Source organism: Geotrypetes seraphini, chromosome 1 (assembly GCF_902459505.1).
Source record: "Geotrypetes seraphini chromosome 1, aGeoSer1.1, whole genome shotgun sequence".
Taxonomy (NCBI): Eukaryota; Metazoa; Chordata; class Amphibia; order Gymnophiona; family Dermophiidae; genus Geotrypetes; species Geotrypetes seraphini.
In genome coordinates, this window is record NC_047084.1 from 208835039 (window position 1) to 208847977 (window position 12939).

Genomic DNA, 12939 nt, shown 5'->3' on the forward strand with positions numbered 1-12939 from the left:
TTTTCCAAAGCCTCATTCTCATCCTGGAGAATCAGCTCTTCACACTCTGGACTGTAAACGTGCTTTGGCTTTCTACCTGGATCGCACCAAACCACACAGAACTGCTCCTCAACTTTTCATCTCCTTTGATCCGAACAAGTTGGGACGACCTGTATCGAAGCGTACCATCTCCAACTGGATGGCGGCTTGCATCTCTTTCTGCTATGCCCAGGCTGGATTACCCCTTCCCTGTAAGGTCACAGCCCATAAGGTCAGAGCAATGGCGGCCTCTGTAGCCTTCCTCAGATCGACACCGATTGAGGAGATTTGTAAGGCTGCCACTTGGTCCTCGGTTCATACATTCACCTCTCATTATTGTCTGGATACTTTCTCCAGACGGGATGGACAGTTTGGCCAAACAGTGTTACAAAATTTATTCTCTTAAGTTGCCAACTCTCCCACCATCCCATTGAGGTTAGCTTGGAGGTCACCCACTAGTGAGAATACCTGCCTGCTTGTCCTGGGATAAAGCAATGTTACTTAGCGTAACAGTTGTTATCCAGGGACAGCAGGCAGCTATTCTCACGTCCCACCCACCTCCCCTGGGTTGGCTTCTCTGCTAGCTACCTGAACTGAGGAGACACGCCCGGACCATCGGACGGGAAGGCACTGGCGCATGCGCGGTACGGGCATCTCGAAACTTCTGAAGTTTCTGCAAGCAAGTATGCTTGTGAGACGTCCGTATCGAGGCTCTGTCGGATGACATCACCCACTAGTGAGAATAGCTGCCTGCTGTCCCTGGATAACAACTGTTACGGTAAGTAACATTGCTTTCTGTCCATGAAGCACCTTGAAGGAGAATGAAATTTAGAGCTCTTAGAATGCTTTTTATTCTCTGGGAATTGGGAATCAGATAATATGTATAATGTGATTTAATTTTTCTAGATAATCTAATAATTTCCTTGTCATCAACAGCAGATGAATGCAGAGAGTAGTGGGGATTATGGCCATAAACCTGCAGGTGGAGATAGAGAGAACTGAGTTGTCCACAGCCTTATTGGATGCACAGCCTCCTGGCTACTCAGTATACTCTATTTCCAGTAGGCGGATGGATGTGTTCCTCACAACTCCTAGCTTCTGCTTCTGGATGTCGGTCCCAGCCTGGATGTTTGCTGAGGAGGGATGTCTGGCAGAATGCTGCAATCTTTGGAGGATAGACCTGGGCCCCCCCTGCTCCCTACCTCACCCTCCTGGGAGGTACACTTACTCACCGCAGGTCCCTACCCCCAAGCTGCCGTTGTGCCTGATGTCTACTTCTCCTTTCCCAAGAAGAGAAAGAGAGAGAGAAAAAAAGAAACAGGCACGGTTGAAAGGGCTAAAGGCTTTTCACAGCTTCTTACCCCTCTAAGCCACAGACTCGGTTCCTATCGGGTCCAAAGTCGCGGCCCCTTCAGTGTGAGTGAGTATCAAATTTTTTATTCATGATGGTGGCCGGCTGAAGGAGTTGTTTGTGGCTTGGGTCCTAGCTCAACCGTACTTTAGTGCAGGAGCTGTATGGTCTACTCTTCTCTTCAGTAGGGAAAAGCCATTTGAAGCGGTTCCTGCGTGGGTGTGGCCTAAGAATGGGCAATGGCTATGGAGAGCGTGCAGGTTGGCCAGGTTGGCCTGTTATCCCTAGCTGTGCCTCCCGATAATTGGTGGTATCAGGCGAGGCCCTTCCCTTAAGCCGCAGGTACAGAGGAGGCGGGTGTTGCCATCCAATGTGGGGGGAGGAGGTCATTCTCCACTCGGAGGAGGGACGACACTCAGCAGCCAGCTGGGCCCAGCCACCACGGGAGTAGGTGTCCTAGGGAGCGTGGTTGCCTTGGAGCACGTTCAGGGTTGGCGCGTTGGTTTCATTCCTGACCCTGAGGTTTCATTTGTCAGCTGAAGAGGTGCGGCTTCACAGGGCAGTTCTTAGGGACTAGTGCTTTCCCTTGTGTAGGAGACGTGGGCTTAACTTCCAGCGCGGTTGGATGAGCCGCTGTGGGGCTGGTATTCCTCCCCCGGGGCTGGCTTGAAATAGTATGCCATGGCCTCGGTGTTTCAGGCGCATCGGTGATTTTGAGCAGCCTTAGGCCATGTTGGTGGGCTCGTGTCTCCCCCTCCTGGTCTTTGGTTGATGGGGGTGTGGCCTTGGTGCAGGAACTAACCCTGGCGGCACCTCCCGCAGCTGGTAATGCAACCATCATAAGGGTGCTCCATTTTAGGCTAGAGACTTTGCGATGTATGGGGGTAGGAATTGCAGAAGCTTTGGCCTTTTTCATGGAGCAACCTGACCTTGCTTATAGTCTTTCCTTCTCCGACTACACTCTCTGGGGTATGGGTAATTGGGGTGCTCTAAATCTGCAGGGTCTTAAGTGTCAACATTATTCTCCTTCACACGGGTGTGGCTTCCTGATTGCCAGGTTGGCCTTAGAGTCTTCAGATGGCAGTCTGACTGTCACGGGGTGCTGGTTCCACATGCTTGGTTTTAGCATAGCACCCTTACTCTGACTATTTGTTAGGTCACATTACTCTTTTATCACAGGCTTGGTTTCTGCCTGTCTTGGGACAGTTCTCTGGGCGTCCTGGTGACCAGAAGGAGGGCTCTGAGTTTTCTTCTCTCTCTCTTTGTCAGGTCAAGGTCATCATTTGATGCTGGCTAGCGCCAGGTACATTCAGGTGCGTTCAGATTAATCATGCAGATTTCCCCTCTGGGGGGAGGGGGTTTGCCTTTGGTTAGGTCCTGGTTTTGGGGGACAGCTTCTAGTCTTCCCTTCCTTTGGGCTTCAGATAGGACTATTTCCTCCATCTGCAGGTGGTACCTTAATTTTTTGGGGCCGTTTCTCAGCTTAGCCGATGTAGATGGCCTATATTTCTACCTGCTTACTTCGGGTTGTGATCTAGCCAGTCCGTGCGATGCTACTGAAGTTATGTCTTTCCAGTAGTATCACGTATTCGCATGGTAACTGGTTTGGTTCTTCTATGTTCCACCAGTTTTCTTCCATTATTCTTATTTTCTCAGAGGCAACGGATCAGCCATTTGCCATGCGTCCTCATGGGCACCTGGTATTTCGTCTTGGCCTATACTGGGAAGGTGAGGTACAGGAATTCAGGTTCGGTCATACCTCTCCTGTTGCATTCAGGGTTTACAGGTATGGGTCATTTCTTCTCTACTTGGTTTAGTTTGCCTCTTTTGTGAGATCTGTTGACCTCATACTTGGGGATGGCATCTTCTTTAGGTGGTGTGCCATCGATTATTGTGTTTACAGGCTCGATGCCGTAGAACCTTGGAAGGGGGTCTGGTCTGCTTTTGTTTTCTGAATGTCATGGCTTTGCCATAGGCTAAGGACCATTGCCAGATACAGCGGATTCTTTCAACAGGAGTTTTGGATGGAGTCTTGGAGTCACGAAAGTACGGTGCTCTGCAATCATACTATTCAGGAAGGAACACTGCAGTGGTATTTTTTGCAGCTTAGTGCTCTCAGGTGATGATTGCTCCTGCTCACATGTGCTCTGAGGTTAGACTCTGTATCATCATGGGATACATATACTCATTGTGTTTGTATCTCCTTGGAAGTTTGCTGCAGGGCAGGATTTGGAAGCGGAGGATTTCACAATAGCTTGTTTATTGTTCTCTAAGCGTTCACAGTGGTGGTCGGGGTGTGGGACTACTTATGGAGTGGCTGTCAGTGTTTATTTCCCTCCCTATGTTAGGACTGCTTTGTTACATCCCACTAGTCTCTGGATTCATCTGCTGTTGATGACAAGGAAGGAAAAATTATGTCCTCACCTGATAATTTTCTTTTCTTTAGTCACAGCAGATGAACCCTGGTTCGGTTTAACTGTTGGTCACTCATAGACGTAGTTTTTGACATGCCTTTTCAGCTGGAGTCACATTCTTGGTTTTTTAGGTTCAATTGTTTATGTAGCACATGTGGAGGAAAGGAGTTTTATATGTCATATGTGCCATGTGCTTGATTTTGACTTCTCTGAGAAGACATATACTGAATGGCCAGGAGACTGTGCATTCAATAAAGCTGTGAACAACTCATTTCTCTCTATCTCCACCTGCTGGTTGATGGATGTAATCCCCACTAATCTCTGGATTCATCTGCTGTGACTAAAGGAAAGAAAATTATCAGGTAAGGACATAGTTTTTCCATCCTAATGAATTCTGCTCTATGTAATCTTGGATCCAAATGGTGAACTTGAGATGGATTAGTCTATTATATTTCTTTATATTCTTTTTTTTATTCCTTTGATATGTATTAGACTATATCATTCTTTTCTGTACAAGATTTTTTGCTTGTTATGATAAATGAAGCTTGATAGATAAATAATAATAATAATAAAAGGTTGAAGTACTTGTTTTCAGCATTGTCTGATATCAATAAGACAGAATAACACAATAATTGCATTAGTCTGGCTCAAGTGCACTTTGTAGCATATACAGGTTTTATTTAAGCTTGCTTTTCTGAAGTAGGCTGTGAAAACTGTAAGACCGTTCATAACTATTTTGTTTGCTGTTTTAGATTCATTAATTTGTAATTTTTCAATTTGTTACATTTTCATTAATTTTTCAATTTGTATTTCTTATCTTTTCATTAGTTTTTATTCTTAAATTTTTATAGGGATGCATTTTGATTAAAATTTGTAATCATGCGATTACAGATTATTTATTTACTAGTATTTTAGCCCGTTACATTAACGGGTGCTAGAATATATGTCTGTCTGTCTTTCTTTATTTCTGTCTCTCTCTCTCTCCCTGGCCCCCTTTGTCTGTCTATCTTTCTGTCTCTCCCTGCCCCTGTGTCTTTCTTCCTCCCGCTGTCTGTCTTTCTTTCTATCTATCTGTCTCTCTCCAGGCCTCCTAAGCAGCAGCAGCATTTCTCTCTCCCCACTTCCCTGTGCAGCAGCCACAGCAGCATTCCCTCCCCCTCCATTTCCCTCCCCCCACACCACTTCCCTGGGCATTTTTCACTCAATGTTTGCATCGAACATTCATGGATTTCCTTTGGAGTTTTCTTCTGAAGGAAAAGGAACTTCATGAAGGCTCAGAGTTCTACACTTGAAAATTCCACACTTTTTTGTTGACTTGGTTTGATCTGAAACAATGTGAAAAAAACAGAATTACCGATTCTGCAAATTGGCACTTTGCAAAATAACACCCTTTTCAGCTACAGTGGCAATATAATGCTCAGAATTTAGGAAGTTGGTTGGACTTAGAACTTTTCAGCACTCCCTGTACCTTTTAATTGCAATGATTAATCGCAATTAAAATTTTAATCAAAATACAGCCCTGATTTTATTATATACCTGTATTGAAAAGTGAAGGATATCTGTGTGTGAAAACTGCCATTGATATTTAAAAAAGGTTTATCTGTTTGTTGGCAGTTTCCGGGTCTTGCTGCATCCGAGCAGGTAGAACTGACATTGCAGCCATCATGCTGTGGCTTTCTTCAGGGTGTGCCATGAAGGCTGCAATGTCAGTTCTACCTACTCAGACACAGTGAGACCCTGACAACTGCAACAATCATGATGCCAGCCATAGAAGCCTAAGAGAGCAGGTTCATCTGTTGTTCTGTGCCCACAACCAGCTCCATAAATAATGCAGAGCCAAAAGATTGCTAAAGATTCCTTATAATGTTTAAAGATTATTAAACATTTTTTTAATATTTAGCTACTTTGCTGTTTTGTTTCCCAACAGAATACTTCAAGTTCCAGCAGCTTATTGTCCAATTGACCCTGAGGCTCCTCCACACTTGTCCTCGTATCTGATGAGGAAATATAATTTGAAGTATGTTCTTGTTGATCACAACAAGGCAGAAGTGAGTATTAAGAGTCCAGGAGAATACTTGATTAGGTTGTTTCTAGCTTACCCCCCTTTTACAGAACCACAAAACGGGTTTTAGTGCCAGCCGACGCACTGAATGCTCTGCGCTACTCTCGACGCTCATTGGAACTCTATGAGTGTCAGAGCAGTGCGGAGCATTCAATTCACTAGCCAACACTAAAAACGGCTTTTGCGGTTTTGTAAAGGGGGAGCGGTTAGAGTAACTGCAATGAAATCGTTATTGATCCATTTGTTCAATAATCCTCTTGTAATCTCTTTCCTCTGTTTTTATAAATTCATTAGAAAAATAAGCACTTATTTTTTCATAAAGAAAATGAGCACTTATCTTTGTTCTTTAATTTGAAGTTGCTGTTGGTTGGGGACTCTCACCAACAAGTTTCACCGTTAGTATGTTTCAAGGCTGTCCCCTACAATGATTCTCATTACTACATCAGTCAAAGATAACATTTCCATGAGTGACAATAGTAAATTCCCCCTTCAAAACTAATTAAATTATCATTTATTCATACCTCTTTATACCGTGCCTCCATCTAAACCAGTGTATCTCAAACTGTGTGCCAAGGCACGCTAGTGTGCCTCCTGAGATTTCAGGTGTGCTGCGGTACACTGAGGAGGAAGAGAGGCGCCGGCGATCAGTGGGTGCCAGCACCTGTCATTCTCTCTGGCCCTCTTCCCTTCCGGCACCCCCCACTGGTGTCTCAGGGCCCGCATGGAGGGCCATTGCAGACATCGACATGATGATGTCACGCATGTGCGTGATGTCATCATGGTGATATCCACGCACTTCCAGGTGCCTCGAGCCACGGCCACTACCTTTAGTGTGCTGTGGCTCAAGAAAGTTTTGCGGGACACTGATCTAAACTGTCTGTTGCTTTGACAAGATGGTGACGGCGTTCTCTTCTGTTTAATAAGTCTTGTCAATGACATCACTAGATTTGTGCCTTTTCATTGGATGATATCATACATCTCATTCATACTTCAGATAGCTTATTCTAGCCCAACTTCCTCACCAGAATGATTTCCATTCAATAAATTTAAATCAGTGTCATCCATTTTATCTCCACGTTTAGTCCCTTAGTAGTTACTGTATTTAGTGTGAAAATTTACCTTTGTTCTCTATAATTCAGCATATGCTCATAGTTGCCACCCGTCTATCACTTGGGGCTCCTTTTACTAAGCTGCTATAGCGGTTTTAGCACACGCTTGGCGCGTGCAGAATTGCCGCTAACACCAGCATTGAGCTGGCGTTAGTTCTAGCCGCATAGCGTGGGTTTAGCACACATTAAAATTCTGTGCGCGCTAAAAACACTATTGCAGCTTAGTAAAAGGAGCCCTTGGTCTATCGCATGCCACTTAATATCATTTCACTAATGTTCACATTCCTGCCTATGTTGGACCAATGGGGCTTGCATGGTCTCCGTCGGAATTCTTGATTTGTGTTCATTTAGTCGTATGTGCACTAGTCTACTGCTACACCCTATATAGATTAATATACCATATTTTCACGCATATAACGCACGCGTTATACACAATTTTACAAACCGTGCATAACCGTGCGCGTTATACGTGTGAGCGCGTTGTACAAATACATAACTTTATAGCAAAGACAACCCAGTTTAAACAAAACTCAAGCCAATGCAATTCGCGGTAGAACGGCGTAAGTAGTAGATTTAAAACAAACCGGAGAAAATATTTCTTCACCCATCATGTAATTAAACCTGGAATTTGTTGCCAGAGAATATGGTGAAAGCAGTTAGCAGTGTTAAAAAAAAGGTTTGGATAACTTCCTTAAAGAGAAGTATATAAGCCATTAGTAAAATGGATGTGGCAAAATCTGCTGCTTATTCCTAGGATGAGCAGCATAAAATATGTTTTACTCTTTGGAATCTTGCCAGATACTTGTGACTTGGGTTGGCCACTGTTGGAAACAGGATACTGGGCTTGATGGACCTATGGTCTGTCCCAGAATGGCCGGTCTTATGCTGTTTTGATACAAAGTTATAACACTAGTCTTTAAGCCCATTACATTAATGGGTGCTAGAATAGATGTGTGTGTCTGTCTTTCTTTCTCTCTCTCCTTAGCCGTTGTCTGTCTGTTTTTCTTTCTTTTTGTTTCTCTCTTTCCTCGGCTGTCCACCACCACCCCTTGCCTGCTCCCCCTGTCCAGCAGTAGCCCTTCTCCCTTCCTTTTACCTCCCCTGTGTCCAGCAGCACCTCTTCCCTGCTCCTCCTGTCCAACAGCATGCGCTTAGGGTTTCATTATAGAGGATTCTCCTCTTTGTTTTCCATTCCTTTCCTGATAATTCCTAGCATTCTATTTGCTTTCTTAGCTACCGCTGCACTCTGAGCAGAGGGTTTTAACCTATCATCAAAGATGACATCTAAGTCCTTTTCATGTGTGGTGACATCTAAGTCCTTTTCATGTGTGGTGACTCCTAATCGTAAAGTCATCTGCATAACTATTCAATTATGCAGATGACTTTACGATTATCATCCCATTTTCTAACTCCATCTCGGAAACTATTCCCAAAGCTTCAGAAGCCATAAATGTAATGGAGCAATGGATGACAGACTTCAAGCTCAAACTTAACTCAGAAAAAACGAAATTCTTCGTTGCCTCACCACACCCGATTGACACCAAAATACCACTATGTTACAATAATCTTAGTTACCCTATCCAGCCCACCATAAAGATACTAGGTGTAATTCTGGATCAACGCCTAACCATGAAAGACCAGGTGGACTCCTTAATCAAAAAGGGTTTCTTCACTCTCTGGAAGCTCAGATCCATTAGAGCCTACTTCGATACGTCGGCTTTCAGAACCCTGGTCCAATCCCTCATACTGTGTCTACTTGACTACTGTAACATCGCCTATTTGGCAATTTCCCCAAAAAATATGCGACGTTTACAAGTAATGCAAAACACAGCGGTCAGACTGATCTTTGGGCTAAAAAAGTTCGATCACATGTCACCCTACTACCGGCAGTTGCATTGGCTACCGATGGAGGCACATGTAAAGTTTAAATTTGCCTGCTTCTGCTTCAAAGCACTATACGGACTTGCCCCTAAATACATAACCGACCTATTCTCCTTCTCAGCCAACAGACACAAGAGGAGCTCACACTCCAACTTCGTTTCCCCCCCAGTTAGAGGTTGCAAACTGAAAAAACACCACGAACACCTTCTCTCACATCAAGCAGCGCTATGGGGTAGGGACCTAGAACAATTGCTTTCACCCACCACTTATGAGGTTTTTAGGAAACGTACAAAAACACACCTGTTCCTAAAATATCTAGACAACTGACCCTCTTCTCCTTCCCCCTCGATACTCATCACCATATCCTATTAATCTCTCTATCCTCAAAAATGGATTTTCTGTCCCACCAACTCTCTTTCTTCCTCCCCTTTAAGTTCAATCAATTTGTACCTTGCTTAATCTTTTGTAAACCGCATAGAACTTCACGGTATTGCGGTATATAAATTGTTATTATTATTTATTTATTTCTTATTTATTTATTAATTTGGAACGTTATAGCATGCATCACTTTGCATTTGCTCACATTATATGTCATCTGCCATTTCGATGCCCAGTCTCCCAGTCTTGCAAACTTAAATGACTTCTACACTTAAAAAAAGGCATAGAGAATGAAATGTAAAGAGTGGCAGGTGCTGTAACCCTAAATAAAGGAGTATAGCCTACACAGAGTGACAGATATAATCCTACAGCCCTAAACAAGACAAAGAGGGGTGTAACTTGCATGGAGCGGGTTTAGAAGGGTGTGGCCTGCATAGAGTAGAAGGTGTAACTGTAGCCACTTTCTTGGACAGACTAGATCAGTGGGCTTAAACCCACGGCCTGGGGGCCACAAGTGGCCCACCAGATACTATTTTGAGGCCCTCGGTATGTTTATCATAATCACAAAAGTAAAATAAAACAGTTTCTTGAGCATATGTCTCTTTAGTTATAAGCTAGTCATTAAGCCCGTTACATTAACGGGTGCTAGAATATATGTGTGTCTGTCTTTGTGTCTCTCTCCCTCCCACTGTCTCTCTCTCTCCCTGGCCCCCTTTCTCTGTCTTTCTGACCCTCTCCCTTCCCCTCCAGGTCCCTGTGCAGCAGTAACAGCATTTTCACCCACCCCCTTCCCTACTGTTACCATATGTGGCTTGCTCCTTTTGGTCCCTCCCCCTTCCCTCCCGCGGTCTAGCCTGCTCAAAGGCCCCCCTTCCCTTATCGAGTTTCCCGCAGGCAAGCCAAGCTTTTACCTTTTTTTTTTTTCAGTCTGTTTCCCTCCCTCGCATGGATCGTGGCTGGAGTCTCTTTGGCACGTCCCTGCCCAGCCTGCGGTCTGGCCTAATCCGGGCAAGTATCGCTGCGGCTCCTCACGATCCCCACCAGCATCAGAAGCCTTAAGAACATAAGAAGTTGCAGACCAGAAGTCCATCTCGCCCAGCGGTCCGCTCCCGCGGCGGCCCATCAGTGGTCCCAGATTATCCCTATAATCTACCTCTACTCCTATCTGTACCCCTCAATTCCTTTATCCTCTAGGAACCTATCCAAACCTTCTTTGAAGCCTTGTAACGTGCTCCGGCCTATCACAGCCTCCGGAAGCGCGTTCCATGTATCCACCACCCTCTGGGTGAAAAAGAACTTTCTGGCATTTGTTCTAAACCTGTCCACCGCTGGCAGCCATTCCTTTGTAGGTAAGTTCTGGGGACCCACGCATGCGCACTCCTGCGGCCACAGAACTACATCTTACAGATCAGAGATCTTGGAAGCACGCAGTATGAGTGCGCATGCGTGGCTAGCTTTTTATTATATAGGATTACAATATTATTATCAAGACTTAGCCAAAAGGAAAGCTTTATAAACTATAAAGAGTTTTACCTCATGCAAAATTGTCATTCCTTTAATAAGACATTAACTATTTTTTTCTGAGGCCCTCCAAGTACCTACAAATCCAAAATGTGGCCCTGCAAAGGGTTTGAGTTTGAGACCACTGGACTAGATGGATTATACTGGTCTTTATCTGCTATCATTTACTGTTTTACTATAAAAGAATGCTACAGTTGGGAGTCTAAAGTGTTAATAAGAGATGTTTTACAGGGAGACAGAGGCATGAAGTGGGGAAGTTCTTTTTGAGAGGGGTCCTGACTTTTTCAGTTTTGGTTTCTCGCTGGATCAGTGAAAGCTAAAACATCTGCCTTAAAGTTTGTCACAGGTACTCATGCTTTCTAACATAAGTTAACAGGGTGAAAATATTTATCATGTAATATGTTATTTACTTTCAGAAGTTCATATTCTCTCATTCTGACTGGAGTCAGCATGTGTCTTCAGAAATCCACCATCTCGGTTTGACCCTCTTTAAAATGCAGTGTAATGGTACTGCTGCCAGCGTGCTGTTGGATGACACACAAAGCAGGCACCGAAATACTAGCATTAGCGGAGATCAGAAGGAGGATAAAGCAAATATTCTGGAACATGATGAAGGTAGCTATATGGACATCAGAAAGACTCAGTTGGCATATGTTTTACACACTTCTGGAACAACAGGAATACCCAAGATTGTCAGAGTACCTCACATATGTATAGTACCAAATATTCTGCATCTTCGGTAAGTTCATTTGCTGTTGATTAAACTAATTAAACTAATGATTAAACTAATCATAGGAATATAACATAAACCAAATTCGGCATTCTGTCTCCAAAAGTGACCAGTCTGGGTTACAAGTAAGGGAAAGGGGATGGTACTTGATATACCACCCTTCTGTGGTTACAATCAAAGCGGATTACATATTATGTACACAGGTACTCATCTTGTAATTGGGGCAATGGAGGGTTAAGTGACCTGCCCAGAATCACAAGGAGCTGCAGCGGGACTTGAACCCTGTTCCCCAGATTCTCAGGCCACTTCACTAACCAATAGGTATTGACTGCAGATCCCAAAGGCTAGGTCTGTTTCTCATAGTTCATTTCCTTGGATAACTGATGGCTTTCCCAGATCTACCTGGTGGTCCATTTCAGTAGACTTTTCCTCTAGGAGCTTGTTCAAACCTTGATCACATCCTCTGGCAATAGATTCTGCAGCTTAATTTTGTGCTACAGGAAAAAAAAAGTCCTTTCTAAAATTGTACTCAATCTGTTGGTCATTAGTTTTATGAAGTGCAGTCTCATTATTGTGGTGTTTGAAGAAGGTCGTCCAAGTGCCGATTTAGGATGCTTTTTGGACATCTGTGTTTTTTTATTATGAGCCTGATAGGGTGTATTTATTAATGTGAGCAGATTGCATTGGTTTTGGGCCTTTGTTACATCTCTAAACTGTTTTCTTTCAGATCTGTCTTCAGTGTTACACAGGATGACCTGTTGTTTCTGGCTTCACCATTGACTTTTGACCCATCCATCATTGAGCTCTTTATTGCTTTGACGAGTGGTGCATGTTTGCTTATTGTACCACATGTCATTAGGATGATGCCAGAGAAGCTGTGTGATGCCATTTTTCACCGTCATAAGATAACAGTGCTACAGGTGAGAGATGTGTGAGATTGCTGATTCTGAGATGGGAGTTGCACTGTATGCCCTTATTGCTCTTAGTGTTTGATAGAAATTAGACATGGGTTAAAAAAGAAAACAGAGTAGTTAGGTAGAGTTTTGATGCCTTGTACCTTTAAATAAAGGTAGTTGAGGATGGGGGAAGAAGGCTTGTTTCTGTTACTACCAGCTTCATAGAAACATGACGGCAGATAAAGACCAAATGGTCTATCTAGTCTGCCCCTCTGCAGTAACCATTATCTCTTTCTTTCTCCGAGAGATCCCACGTGCCTATCCCAGGCCCTCTTGAATTCAGACACAGTCTCTGTTTCTACCACCTCTTCCGGGAGACTGTTCCATGCATCTACCTCCCTTTCTGTAAAAAAGTATTTCCTTAGATTACTGCGGAGCTTATCACCTCTTAACTTCATCCTATGCCCTCTCATTGCAGAGTTTCCTTTCAAATGAAAGAGACTCGACTCATGCACATTTATATTACGTAGGTATTTAAATGTCTCTATCATATCTCCCCTCTCCCGCCTTTCCTCCAAA

At 43.9% G+C, this 12939-nt stretch overlaps 1 protein-coding gene across 6 annotated transcripts in view; it reads left to right on the forward strand.

The window, feature by feature from the left end:
* AASDH (aminoadipate-semialdehyde dehydrogenase) overlaps window positions 1-12939 on the forward strand; it is a 159670-nt gene that overhangs the window by 75585 nt on the left and 71146 nt on the right. For all 6 annotated transcript variants that reach the window (XM_033944705.1, XM_033944696.1, XM_033944731.1 and 3 more), the window contains 3 exons: window positions 5711-5831; window positions 11151-11473; window positions 12192-12384. In XM_033944705.1, the coding sequence (XP_033800596.1) occupies window positions 5711-5831; window positions 11151-11473; window positions 12192-12384 (637 nt within the window). The remainder of the gene's footprint in view (window positions 1-5710; window positions 5832-11150; window positions 11474-12191; window positions 12385-12939) is intronic.